At 47.4% G+C, this 21,431-nt stretch overlaps 2 protein-coding genes across 3 annotated transcripts in view; one reads left to right on the top strand and one right to left on the bottom strand.

Annotated features, from left to right (window-relative positions):
• Positions 1-114: 114 nt before the first annotated feature.
• On the bottom strand, positions 115-21,431 carry STK32A (serine/threonine kinase 32A). Of its 2 annotated transcripts, XM_003210510.4 has the most exons (13): positions 21,400-21,431; positions 18,649-18,832; positions 17,236-17,291; positions 16,172-16,323; positions 15,919-16,092; positions 12,650-12,687; positions 8,140-8,229; positions 6,223-6,320; positions 4,709-4,825; positions 4,001-4,126; positions 2,838-2,966; positions 1,467-1,531; positions 115-1,195 (listed from the first exon to the last, which is right to left on the bottom strand). In XM_003210510.4, the coding sequence occupies exons 2-13, from the start codon at positions 18,698-18,700 to the stop codon at positions 1,108-1,110; spliced, it is 1,185 nt and encodes a 394-aa protein (XP_003210558.1). In that variant the 5' UTR covers positions 18,701-18,832; positions 21,400-21,431; the 3' UTR covers positions 115-1,107. The 2 variants fall into 2 exon arrangements, with proteins under 2 accessions (XP_003210558.1, XP_019476034.1); XM_019620489.2 differs by lacking the exon at positions 21,400-21,431 and having other exon boundaries at positions 18,649-19,947.
• The window catches only part of LOC104913328 (dihydropyrimidinase-related protein 3-like), a 10,698-nt gene continuing 7,965 nt past the window's right edge, over positions 18,699-21,431 (top strand). Inside the window, exon 1 of the mRNA XM_019620324.1 lies at positions 18,699-18,784. Within this exon, the coding sequence (XP_019475869.1) occupies positions 18,699-18,784 (86 nt within the window). The remainder of the gene's footprint in view (positions 18,785-21,431) is intronic.

Raw genomic sequence — 21,431 nt, 5'->3', positions numbered from 1 at the left:
GGTCACAGCCTGGCTTTACCCAGCCCTCCCAGACCTGTTCTGCCTTACACTGCAAGTGACCTCAGAAGAAACAGTGGCTTTTGATTACCTGGGAAGGAGTCTTTCATTTGCTGTCTGTTTAATTTGGATTTTTTTTAAATAATCAGATTTAGCCAGAGGTGAGAGACAGGAAGGCACAGGGGATACAAGAACACCTTTGGGCAAATGAGAGACAGACAGTTCATCACATGTTTATTATATTGTTGAGATTAGGAAAAATGTCAAATAAAGAGGTGAAAGGTCTGGTCTGCAAAAGCTTTGAATAATAGCATAATACCTAGCATTTACCATAATAGAGATGCTTTGGTCAATCTCACTCTTGGCAAAGCCTGCACCAGGAGCACAGCTGTTGCTGCTTAAATCAAATGTGAAGACGACAGCAGAGAGATGAAAAGTACATGTGCAAATTTACCTCTGATGTTGGAAGCCACGACCCCATCAGATTCAGAAATTTGCAGCAGTTTAGCATGTTTATGACTGGTTTTTCAGGATGGCCTGGAGAAGCTCTGGAATGCTGCTCATTCACCAGCACTTGGCTGTCACCGTGTCACTTCCTTGTCCAGCTATTTGCCTGCCTGGCTCTGCACCAGCTGGCTCTGCAAGCAGTGAGGAGAGGGGGCATGGATGGAACCTCACTGCCCTTGCCCAGCTGGGGAAGAGGCTTGCTGCCAGCACCAGCCCTTCCAAAGATGTTTGCACATCTCTGCAAGTTGAGGCCCCTGCTGCGTGCCAGTGAAGGCACTGCAAGTCAGAGCAGTGTCTTCCACCTGGAAAAATCAGCTCCACCTAGGGACCCGTGCAGGAATCCTGGCCGAAAGAGCCAGGGCACACAGCAGCAGATCCCACCATGACAAGGGCTGGCGATGACGTGTTCCTGCGGTGGGTGCCTGGTACTCACTAGGCTGTGATACCAACTGGCCAAAACCAGTGGAAGAGTGCTGAGCAGCTCGCCCTTCTCCACAATCACATTCCTGCTGTCATGGAAGGCAAAATCACGGGCTGTTTCTAATGAATGGTGGCAAGCTACAGGGGCAGTCCCAGAACCTCCTGCTGCCAGGGATGTGGTTCTCAGAGGTTGTTCTGGCTGTCCTTATGCATGCCTCTGCACTTGGCTAGTGCTGCGTGCTGCTGGATTTCGTTGTGCTGGTGTCTCACCCTAGGGCAGAACAGGAGGCAGAGCTGTTAGTGGGCCTGGGGGTGCGTGCAGGCTGCCCATTCCCACTGCCTGCCCCAGACCAGCTTCTCTAGGCACCTCCTTGCTGTGGGGCAGCTGGCCCAGACACCCGGCCACAGCAGGGTCGTTATGGACCAGATGTCAGCCCAGCCTCAAACCTGCGGGAGCAACGTCGCTGCCCATCCCTGTTCACTGGCCAAAAGCTTTTGCTCTGTGCCAGCATTTGGTACACTGCCTTTTTCTCAGTACTTACTTTTCTCTGTTGAAAACAATGAAGTCCCTCTGGAGTGTCTCTAGATGCTTTTGAAGATGGCAAGCCTTTCACATTTGAATAGAAAAAGATGAAGAAAAATTGAATAAATTCACAGTTGACACAAAAAGATGTTGCAAGGGCATTTTCAAGGAGATACAGCAATATCTTTAGGTTCAGAGCAACACCAGCACTGCAGCTGGGAGAATGGCATTACAACTCTCCTCACATAGAGCTCAGTAGGTATACAGGATTCAAATTATATGTTGGATTTCCACAGAGATTTTTCTATTGCAGAAGAAGCTCAGACTGCAGAAGCGTAAAACTGTTCACACAGCAAAGCCTTCCAGGCCTTGGAAGTACCCCAAGAGCTCCTGCACAGTGCAGGAGGGAGGCAACAGCTCAGGAGCTATATCGTGCTGTTTCTTGTGGAAGGTCTACATGAAAGAAGCCATTCAGGCTCAGGTTGCTTGAGTTAACTGGACAGCTGTACTCCCAAACAAACGTATGACTCTTGTCTTAACACTGCAGTTTATCCAGTTTATCCCAGGCTCTTGCCATTGGGATGGAAAACAAGTTTGGCTCCAGTGCCAATGGAGGAGGATGCAGGCTGGGAGTGCATGAGAAAGCCAAACCCTATGCAGGGTCAAGCCCTGAGAACCCAATCCATCTGAAGATGTTCAACAACACATCTGACCTTTAAATTACTTTATTACAGAAATGTTCAACAGTGAGCAATTAAGGGGCATGAAAAATAAGGAAGCTTTATGAAAGCCAAAGCGCTCCTTATGATCTACAGAGGAAATTCTGGCACTGTTGAAGCCAGTAGGAATTTTGACATCAATTCCTGTTAGGACAGTATCTCGAACTCAGGACCTGGCTAAGCTTGCCCTCTGATACCGGCTTGCATGTTCAAAGCACAGAATCTTCTCAGGTTACTGTTGGCCCTGGAAATGTTCTCTGTTTTGCAGCACCTGAGACAGAACCAAAGAAAGAGTTCCTACCCAAAAAGGCTCTCCAGCACCATGAAAACTGCACAGTGCTTCTAGAGTGTTTTGCATCTTAGAAACTCTTAATGCAAATATCTACGTTACCGTTCCCTCTTTCTAGAGGATGTTTCAGAGGAGATAAAATAGAAAGGTTTCTGCTAATACAAAACAGAAACAACCTAACTGGGGATTTAGAAAAGCAATAGTGTGTGTTGGTTGATGCACTGTGAGGGGTGCAGGGGGGGATCTCTTGAGAACAAAGCTGGTCAAAAGGAAAAGAGACAGGCTGTTCAAACAGGTTGCTGTGGTACTGCTAAGTGATAGTTGGCTTTCGCACAGAATGAAAGTCTTCCTTCACCACACACATGCACCTGCTTGCTCTTACCTGTGAGGAATTGCTTTTGTTGGTGTCTTTCTCCTTCTTAGCCAAGCGCTTCTTCTTCTTGTGAAGAGGTTTGGACTCCAGGATCATCTCTTCAAGTTCAAAGGTTGGGTCACAGTTCAGTCTTCCTTTCTGGAGGGGGGAGAAAGGTTGCCTTAAGTGAGCAGTGCTGGTCTTGGAGGGGCTGTCATTAATTGGGCTGCATCTGGGATCTGAGTTTTGTAAAAAATTAACTAATTAGAACTGGAACTAACTATAGCTGGAACAGCTGCTGCACAGCCGACATATTTCAGCAGTTCCCTCAGCCAGGGGAGCACTGTCGAGGTGTGTTTGCTCCCTTTACACTTACTATTTACATTTAACCCATTGCTTGCTTCAAAGTGACAGCCTCTGTTGAGAGGCCGTACAGAATCCTGCGTGATGAGTTTTGAAGCAATAGACATACATCCACCGCACAGAAAGCCATTGACAGGGGGGGAAAACGTGCAGTTAAATATTCGTAGTTTAGCTCACCATTTGTTTGATTGCAAGAGAAAAACAGTTGGAGCATCACTGCACAGAACAGTCCTTGGATTATTTTCAAAGAGGGTTATGTTACCTCTGTGCTGCTTTAATTTGATTTAAAAAGAACCAGAAACCTGAATCTACCTTATTTGTTCTTTTCCTGTGAACAATGGACTTGTCAGGGAGAGTCACTTCAGGAAGAAACAGTTCTGTAATGGACAGTGATCTCAAGGCTGCTAACGAGCCCTCATCTGCTCATTATTTTTTGCATTAGGAGAGCTGGTCCTAAACCGGGCGCTAAAGAAGATGGTTCATTGGAGGATGGCTCAAAACCAACAACGTCCTGTATTTTATCTGCAGTGCCAGTGGTGCTCATGGCCGTGTGAGTCCAAGTCCGTGTACAGAAACTTTGAGATTATGGTAAACAGAGTGGATCACCTTTGGGACGCCCATTCCTTGCAGTCACCACCCATTTACCCTCATTAGATTCACCAGAAAGCGAAAATCATGCTCTTGCCTGTCCTCCCCTGAGCCAAGGGCACCTGCTGGTTTTGTGGAAATGGTGAGATTCCCACTCTGATTTGGTTGAAGGCACGAGGGCAGGCTGCAGGGTGTGAAGGGATTGGGCACATTAAGGACCTTTCAAACTTAACACTGCTCACCGTAGGAATGAATTCTGGCGTTATCCTCTTCTGGAGAACAGCATTCCAGTTTACATCTGACAGATAGGGGAAGTCCTGGATATCTTTCAGCTGAGAAAAACGCTTATCGGGATTTGTCTCGAGCAACTGTAGCAAGAGTGAAAGCAAAGATGTTAGAATGAAAGTGCTGTGCCTGCTCAGACTCTCCCACAGTCCTGCCCTCCCATCCTGACCACATGAAATTGCATAAACTTCATGGCATTGAAGGATTTCAATAATGAGCATTTTTTTTGCAAATCTTTTCATTATTGGAAAAAAATCATTAAACAAAATGTTTATGCAAGTTTTTAGTCAAATTTGTGGATACTGATACATATGTATCAGTACTTCTAAGTTACATCACTCCGGAGAGACGAAGTTGTAGGAGAAACCCTGGAAGTGAACCCTGTGTCCTCAGGAGAGATCCATCCTGGGCTGCCCACGTGAGCACCATCACCACTAGCACAGAGAGCAGTGCTGTTGGCTGATTGTGACATTAACGAGCTCCATCATTAAAAGCTGGATCTTTGTCACGCAGTACTACCTGAAGGTCACCAGCACTGAGTCTGGACACAGTTTTCAGTGAATCTCCACCATTTCCCACAAGCGCCGTGGGGCGCAGTGGAAGGGCTTGGTTGGCTGCAGTGCGATCCCAGCCCCGACGTGCTCCAATCCCACAGCAGCCCTCACCTTTTTGATCAGCATCACCATTTCCTCAGACCAAGCAGCAGGGTACATCACTGTAGCAGTCTTAAATACATGAGCAATTTCGTTTGTGGAAGTATTGGAGCGAATATGATACGGCCTCTGTGAAAAGTGCGACAAGGAAAGCATTTTAGTGTATCTTTTCAGCTCCTTCAGAGATCTTTTCAGAGCAAGGCGGCTCCAAACAAAATCTCTTTGCGCATTCCCCAACCCCCCGCTGAAGTCTCTGCCTGTCAGGTCTTGAGCTCATCTGAAATAAGCACAGTAATAACGCCAGAGAGGACAGCAATAATGGCTGGATGTCAGACAGGAGCCATCAGTGCCCAGCTTTGTCTTCCTCAGCCTTGCCAGTGTTCCCAATGTTCCTGTGAGATGCCTCTCTGTTTTCAGTTCTTTGCTCGTATTGGCTATGACAGAAGGGAAATGGAGCGGGATTTTTCACACCTCATGGAAAAGCACCATTCCAACAAAGGCTGAGAGCCGCCGGTCCGGCACTGCAGGACCTCTGTGCGCTGCGGCTGCGTGGCAGTCGGGCACCCAACCCTGGGCTGCCGGGCTGCACGCGGGGAAACGGCCGCCTCTGCAGCCCTGCATGGAGCAACCGGGCTGCTGCGCCTGGAAAAGCTACCTGCAATGGAAGAGCGCTGCTGGGAAAGATCTTTAACTCCCGGATTTCTACAGTGTGTGCCTGGGGAGCTGCTACAAGTGCATTGAAACAACACGGACACGTTGAGAGATGCAACCGCATGCGCGGTGCCACCGCACACAGACACCGAGGGGACCTCGAGGTCCTCCCAGTGCCGCCGCTGCCAGAGCTGCCACTGCTCACCGCTGTGCCACGACCCCCCGGGCCCCTCGCTATGTATCCACTGCTGCCACCAAGTCAAAAATCCAACGCCACGGGCAGTCCTGCGATTAATTTAAATTTACAAACAGAAAATTCCGATTTATATTAATATTTTTACAGTTACCCGTCAGTTCACACTACCACATCCCCTTAATGTGTGCTATCAAGATCGCTCACCCTCTGTTCTTCACATTTTTGTCAAAAATACTTTCAGGCTCTCTGCAAAAATTGGTTGCAGCCTTTCTTTAAAGGCGTTTTGCCCTCCTTTACCAAACAGAGCCTTCAGCCTCTCAAGGTTTTCAATCACCTTTAGCTTAGAAGAATGTCATTCAAAAAATGGTGTCTGACTTTTTACACAGCACTGCTCTGATCAACTGCCTGCAAGGCCCCTGAGTAAGGTCACCCGAGAAACCCTCAGACACAGCAAGGAGCTGCTGCGATGTCCTTTTCTGAATGGCAGTGGTTTCTCACAGCTCATAGCTGTGATCACAAAAGCTCTGATGAAGATTTGATTTCTGTTGCCTATGCTGTAATAAACCTTAGGGCCTGAAATCTGTCTCAGAACTTTCCTCCCTGTAATAAAGCATCAGCCCCTCAACAGCATGCTTAAGGAAAGGGAGGGACAGAGGCATCGGCGCTGTGTGCTCCATACCCGGGCTCTGAGCAGCTCATAGGCAGTGATTCCAAGCGACCACCAGTCCACAGCAAAGGAATAGCCAATGGGTTTTGTAGAGTTAAACATCTCAGGTGCTGTGAAATACAGAAAAGAAATCATTCACATTGTTGCAATCATGAGTAAAAATCAGCAGCACAGAATGCTTGATCCAGTGACACAGAAAGCATCCCAGGACACAAATCAGCAGATCACCCTGTAGCAGAAATGCGGAGTTATGGGCTGAAGTAGTGATGGAGCACCTGGTGGGAAGGCAGGGCCAACCCAGGGGAGCTCAGCTGTATACAATGTGCCTAATGGAAGGGCTCCCTTCCCAGCCCTCATTTAAGAGTGGAGGTGAGGATGTCTCTTTGGAGTTCCATGTGTACTTGAGGTCTTCTAAAGGTAAGCAGTGTTGGTTTGTGTGTGCGGTGTTTGTGGCTGTTGTATTTGGGCTTGTCCTCATTTGCTGTAGTCAAGGACTCAGCTCTCTGCTATTAGTGCTTTCTGTTGCGTTATAGCATTACACGCCCATTTCTGCTTTTCCTTTGGAACAAGGGTACATGGCTGGTCTATTGGCCCCTTACTAAGGGGTGCAGGGAGCTACACAAGTCAGCATGGGCTTGCTTGCAGTATTTCATGTTTTGGTCTTTGTCAGGCCCCACAGTAGCTGTCTCAGGGCAGAGCAATGCACTGCTGCGGAATCTCAGAGCAGGAGGGGCACCAAACACTGTGTACAAACTGCCCCAGCCCCATGCCATGACCAGCACTGTTGCTGATCCATTAGCAGGATGTGAGCGCCTGCTGGTGCTGAGCTATGCCCTGCCCTGCTCCCTCATGCTGTGCTCCAGAACAGGACTGGCATCTGACACAGCTCATAGCACTGCCATTAACCCCGTATCTGTCGGCTCTGGAAACAGCCACATCCTGAAATCTTGGCCCTGTTATTAACAACATGGATATCCTCTGACCTTGCTCTGCCCACTTGTGAAATGAGTGTCAATGACTTCTGCTCCTAATGAACAGATGCAGAACTTGATAGATGTATGTAAATGATGGGATGGCCCCTAGAAATAGAGCACTGCCACCAATGTGATGTGAATGATTATATGAGAAATATAATCCAAATTATTTGCATTACAGAATGCTTTACGTAACTCCCCGAAGCACGTAGAGGCTCACCAGACTCAGTTTCCTATATCACATAGAGCACCCAGAGTTCTGAGTTCTGGTGCAGAGTTCAGGTGTACGTGTGGCAAGGAGAGGCATGACTTAACTGCGCAGAGTCTGAGAGCCACAACCTCACCCTTGAGTGGGCAGGGGCTGGAAGGCAGCTCCTCAGCCAATACATTTCCCTTCTAAGATTAAGGGAATAAAATACTGTAGTTATTTTCCTACAAGATGGGTAGGAAGAACTGCTCTGGGTAAAACAAAACCAAACCCAAAGAGCAGCACTTCCCTTCTGTGCATCTGTTCCTCTTTACAGTGATTGCACCAGGTGGTGTTGAGGTGGTCCTGATGAGAAGGAGCCTCCTCGTCCCCCTCCCCAGGAGCTTTGGGGAGGGCTTTGTGCTGAGCCGTGGGAGACTGCACTGCTCTGTGAGTTTTGTTTTTAATGTTAGCTGTATAGAAAGACTTCTGGGTGCTTTTGCTTCACTCAGAAGCATCACGCTCCTGCTTTCCCCAGTGCAAAGCCTTCTCTGTGTGATGTTCCCACCTGAGCTCCATTAGCATTCGCCTGGTTTCTCTGTGGTTCATTTCCTGCATCCTCCAGCCCTGATTTCTCAGGTACATCCGTGGTGTTCTGCTCTATCAGCTGTGCATGTGTGGTGAGGAACTGGAGTGATGTTTTACCATGGCTATCAATTCAGGACTGGGAAATGGCAGTGCAGGAGCACAGTGTTCCTTGGCTCTTACCCATGTACGGCTTTGTGCCAGCGATTGTGGTGACTTGTGTTTCTTTAGTCAGCATTGTGGCAATGTTGAAGTCGGTGATGTGCGCATGTCCTGGAAGACAGAGATTAAAGTGTAAACAGATTTGCTTTAATTTCACAAAGAAATAACCATCAGAAGGTTATCAAAGTAAAGTATCCAATGGAAAGTAGTTTCCATGCAGAAATTTCTCATGCCAGAACTGCTAGAAAGCATTTAGCTTATAGGCTGCTTATGACTGCATCTTGTTAGAGGAAATAATCCTTATTTATCCTCCGGGAGTGAAATATTGGCGTTTTCGAAGTTGTTGCTGTGCGTTGTTTTCTGTCTTTGGGCGTGCCTTGTGATGTTTGTGAGCTCGTTTCAGTGGTGTTTGTTTTAGCAAGGATTTCCTGGTGTTTTGGGGCATGGTTTCTGCTAACACTACTGCAGTATGTGCAACTACTGCCTGCAAACTAAGAAGGAAATGTGAAGATGAATGTGGTTAGCAGGGATGAGAATGGCAACACCTCCATTGGGCTTGTGGCTTATTGGTTACTTTTTCTTTTTTGTCAAGCACTTAATTTATTACTCCTTATTCCCTGAACTACCAGTGAGCAAACCCATGGAGTGCAGCAGTGCAGGTAATCAATACGGGGCTGACTTCTTCTTTGAACCTTAGAGGTTAACCTGGCCTAATTCTTCCGATTAAATGCTGGCTTCTTCCTGGTCTCATGCATTTTCTCTTAAGGCAATGAACTTCTTCATCTCTGACAGTGTTGGACTCATCATTAAATTCAGAGAACACTGTGATGTTGTTTTGCAGACTTATTGCCATAGGGTGCAATAATAGGGGGTGGCTGAATTGCTGTTTTCTCTTAACCACAGAGATGAAATGGAAGTGGTTCTTACTAATGGAAATGCTGGGACAATATTCACTCAAGTGAATTTCAGCAGCTGGAAATTCACTGCTGTTTTATTTTATGAGTTAAAGTAGAATGTGGTTGTCCTTATGGCTAAAAATTGTGCTTTGGCAGTGAACATAAGCTGTCCTCTCCGGATGCTATAAAACATTGAAGCCAATCCTTACATTTGCACATAAATATATTATGTGTGAGCAGTGACCGAGTTTGCCTGCTGCAAATATCTGATCTAGCTGGAAAAAACAAGGGAACAGGAGTACGGTTTGTGATTAGCTAAAAAATCCTGCATCACATCCCTGCTCCTGCATGCAGCTTTCCAACAACGCTGTATAGAGTGCAGGAGCTCTCTGCCCCGCCCCGAATCAGCCATGCTCCTGGCACAGAATGGATGTGTGCAGGGCAGGCAGGCAGCCCACGATACCATTGGTCTGGGATCATTCCTCAGCCACCGAACTTCCCGCCCCATATCAGCATCTGGAAAAGATGAACTCATCCTCTGACCCCCTCCCATGAGTGGTTGTCTGGCGTTTCAGCGGCTCCATATTCTGTCAGATTCAGCGGAAGGTGCACACTGCTCACAGGACAGCCTATCTGCCAGTTGTCCTGTTAACTGGGTCAGGCCTTTCTTCACTGTGTGCTCTGTGGGCTGTTAGTTCCACTGAGACACAAAACAGCTCCTTAACAGAGCTTTGGGGCTTCCAGGCTTCATCCTGAAGGAAGGAAGAAATCCAGAGGTCTTTCTGTGAGCCATGTGAAGGCCATGGGTGAGATGGCAAAGCATGTCTCTTGCATGCTGCAAATTTGGAGCACGTCCCTCCTTGCTGCTGTCAGTGCTGTACAACATCAGTCAGGCCCTTGCTTCCACCCCTCCTGCAAAGGAGTTGTGATCATATTGCTGGGGTGCGCTTGAAAGGAAAGGATGATATAGGATTTTCTTGTCTTGATGTCCTCTGTGTCCTTGTACTCTTTTCTTTTATCTCTCATTCCACTTTGTGTGGAGGTGTTTTGATAAATGTGAATCAGAGACTTATTAAGAATTTGCTATTCCAAGCATAAATGTGCCCGTCTCTGGATGCATCCTTTCAGTGATTCACTTCAAACAAGCTACAAGTTTTTAAACGTTCCCTCTTGGGAGCGTACAAAAAATGGCGTGGACAACAGGAAGGAGGCTCTGTGCAGTGGGACTTCATGGAATGCAGTGGTGTTGAACTGCAGCTGTACAGGGCAGAGTGGACAGGTTGAGCAGACATAGCTGTTGGTGCACAGGAGGAGAGCACTGTGTGCTGCTGTAGAATTTAAGTCAGACTCCAAGGCCCGTGTTCTCCTGATTGCTCAGCATCTCCAGTTGCAGCTGGCTCCTGAGCAGCACAGCCAGGGCTGCACTCTGAGCATGTGTCCTTCCCCAAATCTCCTCGTCTGCTGGGAAGTGGCACTTCCAAACCAAATCTTGGGTTCCGAGAGTGCAATGCTCCCCGTGAGTATTGCATGCAGAGCAGAGAAGGGCTCTGTGCTCTGTTCTGGGCGAAGAAGTTTGCTATTAAATGCAGCACTTGTGTTACTACATAATCCCTTTACCTTTCCAGAACAGCTCTGAAGGAGGAAGGGGGAGAAAAACAAAGGCTTCTCTGAATTCAGCTAAGATTGTTTCAAAGAATATTAAGCACATCAGGTACATTGGTAACAATTTGCAGCAGGTGATACATGTCAGTGCACAGTATCATGAGGCGTTGCACCATCAGCAATCTGAACCAGACTCCTCCACACAGCCAGAGATGTGCCAGGGCTCCTCTGTCCTGCCAGGCATCAGCACCAAACTTTGCAACAGGCGAAGCTGCACTTCTGTGCCCAACTACAGGAGGGTGATGAGTGACAACAGAAGGTGGCACTTTACTGCTGAAGGGCTGAGCTGGGAGCATGGGGACAATGGGGGCAAAAGGCTGCAGCTGGACTGCTGAAGGTTTCTAGGTGCCTCATGTTTGGAGGGACCTGATCTCAGTGAAGAGCATTATGAAAACCATGGTTAGTAAATAGCGTGCATTTTCTGATAACAGCACAGAATGCCTGGCGAAGGAAGAGGAGGGGGAATGAGGTTCTTCAGTTTTGTTCCATAAGTAAGAACAAGCAGAATCTGTGAGGCTAAATGGGGATAAATGTGCGCTAATAATATGAACACGGGACAGAAAAATCTGTTTCCCCCTTACAGCTTTCTATGTGCACAAGAGGATGCATTTTTGGATGAAGATGCAGGAGAAAAAGAAATAGAAGTCACAGCCATAAGGACACTGAAGCCAAGGGCACGTTCACTGGAAATAACTCCGAAACCTCTACAACAGACACTTAAAACACCACAGTGATAGAAAACAGGCTCAAAAATCATCCCAAATTGCAGTCATAATGGAGGTCTGCAGGTGATCTGTAATGGAAGCCTGTAGGTGCCATGCTGCGGAGCTGTAGAGTCACACAGTGCCTTCCTGCCCTGCCTTCTTCTATGGAAGGATGCTGACCTACATTCCTGCGGTCCTGCAGTGCCTGGAGTCACAATGCTGCTGGAAGAGTGGCCCTGGGCATCCAGCCCTGTGTGGGCACTGCATGGCTGGGCAGTGCTGGTCCCCTGTTTGCTGTGCTGCAGTTCCTCCATAAATAAACTGTTGCTTTGAAAGTGGAGGTCATGGGCAAACTGGGAGCCTGGGCTTGGATGCAGGGGAGCCTGGTTATGTGTGAGAACGTCAGTGATTCTTCAGGAATGTCAGCATCGGTATTAAAACCTCTGCAGTGAAAATGCACTCAGATATGCCTTCCTCCTTTGCTGGCACTTGCTCTTGAAATGGCTTTATTGGAGCTGTTAATGAAGATTTCTCACAACAAGACAGCTATGTGGATTTCCAGAAAATATTGAAATAATTATTTCTTTTTTTAATGACTTAAAAGTGTCAGAACAGCTCTTCACTGGGGTGACTGTGGCAGGATAAAACCAAATCTATTCAGTGATAGAACAGGACTATAGTTAGGAAAATGTATAGCTCTCTCTATATATAGTGCATCCAGGCCTAAGACCTCTTCAGAGCTTCCTCCCAAAGATAAATGCTCAAGGAAGAAGAAACATGTGAACGAAGATGTTCTGAGCAACTGTAACACACTCTGTTTATGCGCGTAAGTTACATGGAACTGCAACTGTGCTTACACTTCTGCTCAGATTACTACATCTGGGGTATATGGTAAGCAACTGCAGAGGCTTTAAAATGATAATTGCTTGGAAGTGAGTCCAAACAGCACAGAATACATCTGACCTGCCAATGCCCTTCTGAAATGCTGCTGAATCAGCCTGCAGCGGAGTTGATTAAACACCAGTATAACCCCTGGAAAGTGCCCAGCAATGTGGGATGCGCAGTGCTCTGAATATACCCAATGCTGCTCTGAAAGCAGAAGTTGTCATCCCAAGCACAGAAGGGCAATAATACTCCAGACTGCTTGTGGACCGAAAAAGAAATCAATGCAAAGTGAGGAAAGCTGTGAGCACTGAAACCTCAGCACAGGTTTACTATTTCTGTCCCTGCTTCTATACATATGAATGACCGGGGGTAAGTGGCACTTACCGTGCTCGTCCAGCAAGATGTTGTCAGGCTTGATGTCCCTAAGAAAGAGAGAAGAAGGAAACAGCCATTCAGCTGGGGATGTGGCATGAAACAATGCTGCGGGAGCTTTCTGAGTAGCCAACCTGTAGGCTGTAGAGGGGATTGCACCTTAGAAAAATCTTCTGTTGGAGTTCCTCAGCTCTGATGTTTCTGCAGGGTTTGAGTTCAGCACAGGAGAACAGCTCCTCGAGCAGCAAAAGCAGAAATGGAGGTAGAGATGTGGCTGTCAGAGCCAGCAGCGCCTGGATGCGCCAGCCAGTGTCAAAAGCTGCTTTTTACCTTTTTCTTTACTTCATACTCTGTCTCAATATAATGCTCTACTGGAAGTTGTTTGCCATTTACCCAGTAAAAATCACATGTTGGAGTGAAGTAAACAAGTGGCATCGATTGTTGCTCTTACTCTTTTGGCATTGCTGCAGGTGGAACATCGGAGTGGCACAACAAGGAAAGTGTTTGTGTGCCTTAATGGTACACAACAGTGTTTCTGCAGTGAGGGACAAAAGGTGCAAAAGCAGGAGGGCTCTCCAAAAAAAGTGTGCTTTGTATTACAGGAATAAAAATTACAAAATCAGAATTACACTCATTTAAATGCTTGCCAAATTTCTACCTTTGGCTTTTAATATGTAGACTCTACAGAAAGTAGAACAGATGTTCTGATGCTCTGTTTGAGACTTTATTTATTAATGCTTTCATTTTCTTCAGAAGGATAAAAGTCATCTATGCTGCTGCTTATAAACTTCCTTCCTCCAGGCTACTGAGAAATTAACACAGCAGGGAAACTCATCTCCACTGCATCTGATGCATCTCAGTTACCAACTGTGGGCACACTAACAAATATCTCACCCTTGGGGTAACAGCAGGGAGCGTGAGGGGCATCAAAGGCTGGAGAAGAAAAATACAAAGTGAGGAGAAAAAGGATGAACAAAATATCGCTTGTACTCTGCAGCACAAAGTGACAAGGAGTGTAATAACAAATAATGAAAACAGACCCGTCCTGTGAGGGAGATAATGGAAGGAATAACCTTAACAGGAACCTGTTCCTCTGTGGAGGAGCTGCAGAGAACTCCACTTCCAGTCCATGAGAATATGGCCTGCTTTCTCTGTCTGTTGCTAAGAGTACACAGACTGGGAACGAGTAAATGTCATTTATTTTGATTAGAGGGAGCTGCAGGTGCCTGGCTGAGCTCATCCCTGCCCTGAGCAGGGATGAAACAAACTGGTTCCTGCAGGCTTTGTTCCCGGACAAAACAGCAGCAAACCCCTATAGCAGAGCTGTAATAAGATGCGTTCCATTGAAGGGAGATGTACACCTGATACGCCTTCTGGATGCGCCTGAACGGCTGTACAAGATATTAGCTGCTCTTAATGACCCAATTACAGCGGCGCCCATCGCCTGCTCTCACACTGAGCCAGCACAGCTCTGGGCACTGTGGGAGGTGTGGAGTGGGGGCAGCACAGCGATGCCCTGGGTGCGCAGCGCACGGTGAGGAGGGAGCAGCTTTCAGACTTTACAACTGCAAAAGGTACGCTTTGACCTCACCTGGCCATCTGCAATCCAGGAGAGACAATATATCTAATTACCACATAGCAACTTTCAGTCCTCTGCAGTCCTCCTGCATCTTCTGGGCTGAATGCAGACCTTTCCTAGCCTGAAAAGGTTAACAACCATTTCCCACCTTTCTGTGTACGGAGGGAAGTTGAGGCCTTCGCTCTGCTGTCTCCACACAGCACTGTTCAGACAATGTGAACAGTTGTTTGCATCTCTCTGCCATTCCCAACTGTGGATGTTGCACTCCTCAGCTGAGTCACCTTACCTGATGCTGTCCCACTGAGATGCAGCGTTAATTAAATCACTTGCAAATTTTGCAGCTCGCTATGCATTTCGTGGAGCCATTGAACTGTGATACTGTACTGCATACAGCTGCTTGAAGTACACCTTGCGGATCAGACTCAGCCTTTGGGGACCTGTCCTTGGGCACGTGTGCACTCCACTTCCACAATCCCAGCTGTATTTGCAGAGAACCCTCTGGGAAATCACGGCAGCTTTGCCCCCAGACTCTTCCCTGTGTATCTGCAACTGGAGTGGGTGCTGGGGCACTGCATGGCTCTGCTGGCATCCCCATACCCGGAACAGGGACCATCAATTCCCAGTTACCTCTCACCTTTACGAGGTGCAGTTTGTTTCCTGTACAGACTTTTCCTTAGATCATAAATTGTGCAGCTCTCCCTGCCCACAAGCCCTGGAAATGCCACTGATTGCAACACATTTCTGGTAGAGAAGATTTCCTCCTTGTGTTTCTCTTGTACCTATGTCCAACTCGATTTGTTCAGACCAAGCCTGCAGCACAAAGATTTGCTCCTGGCTGCCCAGGACAAAGGCAGCTCAGTGTGCACTCCTCAATGTTTAATTCATGCTCATCCATTATTGGGTGACTCAGGCAGGTGTGGGGTGGAGGCACAGCTCAGTGCCCGCTGTCTCCCCGCTGCACGCAGTGCTGGAGCAGAGCAGGGTGCCGGCTGCTCGCCAAGGTCAGGGTGCTGTGGGGCTGAAATCTATGCAGGTATTCATACCAACAAAGAAGGACTCATGCAAACAACCCAAGAGGGATGAAAAATAAGACTGAGAAATTGGCAGCTGTGTGTCAGGAAGCCTGTCTCACGTAGAAAAGAGCAAAATCTTTTTGGTCCGCTGGGGTTCTCTGCAAATGAGGAGGGCCCACTGGAGCATGGAGGCAACCTTTCTGCTTTCACATATCAGGAATGGCAGGCGTTTGCTCCTCGACAGAAGCAAGTGCTCATCAGCCTTAAATAGTGCATTCCTCTTTTTGCTAACCACCAGGATCGTGTCAACCCTAAAATTGTGCCATATTTTATTTTTTGCACCTCACAAGAATGCTGTTTCTGGGATTATAAATGTGATAATTTTCTGCCCTTGCCCTCTTTTTTAACCCCTTCTAACTCCATCCCTGCTGATGCCCTAGTTAGCTAATACTGAGCCTGAAGTCTTGGACCTCAGAGGTCTACGTCACTTAATAAATCAGGAATGGGAAATGTCACACAAGAGAAATGCTTTTCTCTGAAAAATGTACACAATTTTACACAAAAGCAAATGTACGTGGGGGAGTTTGTTTAGCTCTGAAGTTTCTGCTTGTCCTGTCAAATTATGGAGGAAAAAATCAGCCCCTTCTGCAGCCCACGAATTCCACCCGCCTATGGAGGACCCAGCTGACCTGTGGATGATGTGTCTGCTCTGGAGGTAGTCGAGGGCCAACACCAGCTCACAGATGAACAGTTTCACGGTGCCTTCCTGGAATCGCACGTTTTGTTGGAGGTGGTACCGCAGGTCCCCTCCGAGCAGCAGGTCTACCACCATGAACATGTCCTCCTCATCTTGGAATGAGTACCTGCCATGGCATAAACGTGGTCAGAGGTTTCTCTAGCTAACAGCACAGACTTACCAGTGAGAAAGGAGAAATGCCTTACCAGAGATTAACCAGGAAGGGGTGCTCCAGGCCCTGCATGATCTGCAGCTCCTTAAAGACATTCCTCACTTCATTACGCTCCACACACTTCTGCTTGTTCATGTATTTCATGGCATACATTTTCTTGGTGTCACTCTTTTGTACAACGCAGACCTGAACGAGTAAATAAGTGATCCATCAGAGATGATTTGCCAACAAATCGATACAGATAAAGCACGGCCTCTGGGTGACTTTCACAGAGCCCCCTGAGCCAAGTCCAGCTCCGTGTGCTGCTCTGCAGCTCCGGCATCGCCAGCGAATACCTCAGTGAATACCTCATCCCATGTTCTCCCAAAGGACAGGTTTTGCTGTGGGAGGATGAGGGAAAGGAACGTATCAGTGAAAAACGGAGTCTGTGAGGTGTGCAAAACCAAATATTCAGGTTTTTTTCTCCTTTCTCTCTCTAGATTTCTTTCCGTGACAGTTTGGGGATGAATTTGCAAAGTTTTGATCGACCTTTTTTGTTTTTCTACCCACAAGTCTTTCTCTCCCTCTGTACATAAGGCACATCTCAGTTATGGGATCTGTGTGCCCTCGTGAAAAGGGAAATGACCTTTGAAATTTCTGCTAACATCTAAAACCATGAAATTTCATAACAATAAAAATAAAACTGATGTGACTGTAATGTGATGCTTAATAACAAACTGTTTCACAGACAGATGTTCCCTTAAAAAGATACTGCCAAGGCTTTTATGTAGGTGCAGCCCTTTGCTAAATATGTATCATGATATTCAGTTTTTTGCTGTGGAATCTTGGAAAACGTTTATCCAGAAACACAGAAAATTCAGGCCATTTGATTTATCGCTGTTTCGTATTAACCTCCTGTAATATTGTTTGTGGTTATGGAGTGGATGAAGAATTGGGCTCTGATTCTTTCTTGACCAACTTGATGAGCTGATGCTCAGTAGATCTCACTGACAATGCAGCATTCTTTTTTCTCTTTGCTCTCGTTAAAGCCTCTCTAATTCCCCCCTCTCTCCATTGTTTCCAGCTCTCCCAGTGCTGATTCACTCACACACTACTTACTTTTCCAAAGCTGCCCTTCCCAATCGCTCGCAGTATCTCAAAATGGTCGAAGGTGACTGCAAGAAACAGCAAACATTCAAATGCAAAATGGCTGAGCAACAGACGGATGAAGTTATTTCTAATTCTCCATAAGAGAAAAAAACCTGAAGGGTGCTCCAACATCTTCCTGTTGTTTTTGAAGACATGAGGTTGTTTAAAATTTGGCGTTTAGCAGATTTTTCTTTCCAGCCCATCTGCCCATTCAAAGGACAGCACCCTGCACAGGTCACTGTATTGCTCCAGAGAGCATTTATTTCTCAGCCGCAGGGGCTGATACGGCACACAGCGCGTGGAACCAGGCAGGACTCAGCAGAGGGAGCAGACAGCGGAAATCAGATTTGTTTCAGTCTCACAGCCTGGACGCAGCACCCCGAGGAAGGTGGTCAGGAAAGTGAGAAGTGTCAGTCACCTGAGTTAGCACAAGCAGCTATTCATGAAAGAAGATGCCGGAATTTAACATTGGATGCGCCAGGAATGAGATCTCAGGAAGGTCTCACACCACTGATGTTTTTTCTCCCTCGTGTCTCTATAAACTGTGTCGGTAATTTGCAGCACAAAGGAATCCTGATCAGATCTGCCCCAGCTGCCCTTCCCCAACGTGTGTAGCACTCAGCATTTCGTCGGGCCTGATAAACATCACACATTTCTATGAAGCATTGAAACAAACTCAGAATTTTGCTCGGGAAGAATTTCAACTGTTCATTTTTAACAATTCAAGATTGTTTAATATTTGATTGGCATTCTTCTCTGTGGAAGAACAGTTTATGAGTCATCTAAGTTCTCATCTTTTGTTTGTAATTTATTCATATTATCTATGCACTTTGTTATCGCACTCACGGGAAAGCCCACATGGAAGTTAATGAGCTCACTCATGCCGCAGGAACTATATTTATGGAACGACCCTTAAGTGCCATCTCTACCATTTGGCAGCAGCAAAACCAGCCTGCACGGCTGCTCTCAGTGCCCCTCCTGCCCCAGGCTGTCGGCCCAGCAATGCAGCGGTTCTCCCACCGAACCCAAAGCAAAGAAGGACACACATCGCCGGGCTCTTCTGCTACTCCTCGTCCCACTCCTTGAGCTGTGGTCTCCAAACAAACCTTCCTTGCCTGCAGAACAGCAGTTTCTTGCCTGCTCTCGAGCTGCCTGGCGGTGTCCCCGGGCGTCTCAGAGCCCCCCGCTGAGTGCCCTCAGTGTCCTGCGCTCAGCTCGTGGCCGCCAACAGCGGCCCAAGGCGCGGGGCTGCGGCACCCGGCACCGCCGTGCTCGGCTGAGGGCCCGGGAGCCGGGCTGGCTCTTAGCCGTGCCGCCCTCGGGATGTTCTGTTTGGACTTTGCCGTTTCAGACACCGACCGCTCTGCGGAGCAGAGCTCTTACCTTCTTCATTCTCACCGAAGGGCAGCGACTTGCTGGAGGTGTTTGCGCCCATGCTGCCTCCTGCCCAGAATCAGCTCTCCCGCTCCTCCCCCTGGCGTTTCTCCTATGAGCCCGGTGTGTGTGGGGCTGTCATCCCGTGGGTCACTGCTGGTGGACCCGCAGCGCAGTGCTCTGCTGGTGCATCCTGGGGAAAACAAGAGGCAAAACGTGTCACCGCTGAGGTTTGAGAAACACTTTGCAGCCTGTAAATTTCCTGCTGAACAATGAGAGCTTTGGGGACAAAACTGAGAATCAGAAAAAGCACACCAAAATGGTCCTGAGCAGAGAAACTCAGGAAAAGTGTAACTTTGCCTCCTTGACCAGAGCAGCTGCCTACTGAGTGAGGTGAAGTATGGAGACCAACGGGGCAGCAGCCTGAGGGCATGGCTTGTGTTTGCAGCGTCATCTAATGCACTGTGCTTTGTAGCCCCAGTGATATTATGACCAATTTAGAGACAATAAAGCGTGACTAACCTTAGCGATGTCAGTGTACAAAATAAATGACTTGGCTACATGAAATCAGAAAGGCATTTTTGACCAAGAAGGTCGCATGAAGTTTTAAGAACTAAACAAGGAACTCAGTGTTCATCTTTTGATTTAAACGGCACAGGTTTTAATTTCCCAGTTCTCCCGCAGAGGTCTATGTATGCTGGAGCACATGGTTCTGTGTATTTCAGTGACATTAAAGATTGCTTTTACAGACTTATGTGGGCACAGTGGCAGCTTTGATTTTTAAAGCATTTACACGAGAGCAATCTTTATATGCTTGTTTTGCTATGGACATTAATGTGAAGCACACAGCATTTATTTCTTCTTGTAAGCCTGTAAAAGATTGAAATGAAGGAGCAGCAATGCAGCACACCCTGGACTTTATCCAACCTGGAGTACTTTCCAAGGCATTCACATTTCCATTGAATGTATCAGGGTGCAATGCAGCTTATTCATTTTTTCTCAGACTTATACTCTGGAAACACGGCCACTGAGCAGCTTCACTTTTTTACCTGATAGTAACGAAATCATGCCATCGAAACAGAAAGGGAGAGGTCATCCAAAAAAGTGTTGGAGAAAAGATAATTATTTGCACCATGCAGGGAATGAGCACTGCCGTTGATTCCACACACCAACACCCAGCTCCTCCCCAGTGAACTTCAGCTTCACCGCCGCTGCTCAGCCAGGAGCTCAGCTCCAGCCTCGTGCCCTGGGTCAGATCAGTGACCTTAAGCAAGTGCCAAAGCTGGTCTGAAATTTAAAGCTACCTCTATATTCGTGGTTCTTCCTGCACTGCGCTGCAGGGATGCAAAATCCATCCCCATTGTTGCAGTCCTGGGAATCCACCCGCGGCTCAGCCACACGGCTGCATGCAGCAGGTCTGCCATGCCTCGGTCAGATGGAGCTGAGAGGTCTCCCAGCACCCCCCACATCTCCTCAGCACTCCCAGAGGCATCTCGAACAAAGCAGATGCAGTTCACAGGGTGCTTTCACTGAGGTGTTTTACAGAGCCGAATGCAGCCCACCTGTCCTGCTGTGGACAAATCTCACAATTTGTAGCAAAGGGCAGGGAAGCTCACAGTTCACTCCCCCCATCCCCCTTCAAAAAGCAGTTTTTAAAGAAGGTGAATTCTTGACTTCTTGCCTGAAATGTGATCAAACAATAAAGCAAACGAAGCAGCAGATGTTTATGATACCCTCAATGAAACAAACAGTGCCATCAGTCTGGAACAAAATTACGCAAGCACATCTTTCCAAGCCCCAAAACTTATGCTTCAGAGTAAAAATACACCTTCAGAGATAAAAGCCACGGGTCAGTTCTGCACACAGATGCTCCTACATCAGAGATCTCATCGGTGGCACCAAGGTCATCTGTACTGGGAGGTTTCCTTGTGAAGGAGTCTGTAGCTTAATTTGTTTTTGAAAATACATTGATCTAAAAGCTTTGGGGAAGGGCTACAGGCATTCCTCAGAGCTAAGCTATCTGGATAATAGTTACTAGGATTTGTATCTTTATAAGAGGCACTCAACATATACATCAATGTTACATTTATCAACATTGATAAATCTTTTCCTATTTCACCATGCAAATTCACTAAATGATTAAAAACATTATTTTCATTAATGCCTTCATGTTTTGTTCTCAGCTGGGGCACTCGTGGCTCTGCGGGCGGAGTGGCAGCAGCTCCGTCCATCAGAGAGCAGGCAGTTCCACTCAGTTACAGCCATCACTGACAGGCAACTACTGAGCTTCCTCCGAAGAGGACCACTCGTGGGGATCCAGGAATTATTTCTCTTGTCACCACTCCATTGCCAAAGCGATGGGATGCTGCTGTTCTGCTGAGCAGATAGAACTGTACAGTAACGTTACAACAGGGTGTTACTGTTACTTCAGTACTGACGTCTCTGTCCCACAGAAACTGAAGATTATTTGGTACACTTGTGCAGCTGCAGGGAAGTTTGGAGGAGGAAAGCAGATATTGCTCAGTGTCATCTTTGTTTCTCGCCCTGTTGCAGCCCTTCACCCTGTAGCACTGCCACACAACTTCCCTACTGCAGAAAGTGACCAAGTTAATGCCTGAAAAATGAAAATCTTGCAAGCCGCAGAACCGCACGGGAGACACCATACAGAAATTAAGGGAAGATAGCGGGGGACACAGAGCAATGCGGGGCTGGAGCAGACCCGTCAGGAGCCCCAGAGATAAAGCGAAAGAAAGCGCTTACCTCGCGGGAGGGGAGGAAGCGGCAGCGAGACG

This window comes from Meleagris gallopavo, chromosome 15, assembly GCF_000146605.3.
Source record: "Meleagris gallopavo isolate NT-WF06-2002-E0010 breed Aviagen turkey brand Nicholas breeding stock chromosome 15, Turkey_5.1, whole genome shotgun sequence".
Classification (NCBI taxonomy): domain Eukaryota; kingdom Metazoa; phylum Chordata; class Aves; order Galliformes; family Phasianidae; genus Meleagris; species Meleagris gallopavo.
The sequence above is the reverse complement of the archived record's forward strand: the minus strand, read 5'-3'. Positions and strand labels throughout refer to the sequence as shown.

What these genes read in the sequence shown, in the direction of transcription:
- STK32A (XM_003210510.4), bottom strand. Translation starts at nt 18,700, where the DNA reads ATGGGCGCAAACACCTCCAGCAAGTCGCTGCCCTTCGGTGAGAATGAA. An exon ending in AGCAGACACATCATCCACAG is followed by an intron (nt 12,688 to 15,918) that starts GTCAGCTGGGTC and finishes TCTCTTTCTTAG; the next exon opens with GGACATCAAGCCTGACAACA. An exon ending in ACAAAAGCAATTCCTCACAG is followed by an intron (nt 1,532 to 2,837) that starts GTAAGAGCAAGC and finishes CAAATGTGAAAG; the next exon opens with GCTTGCCATCTTCAAAAGCA.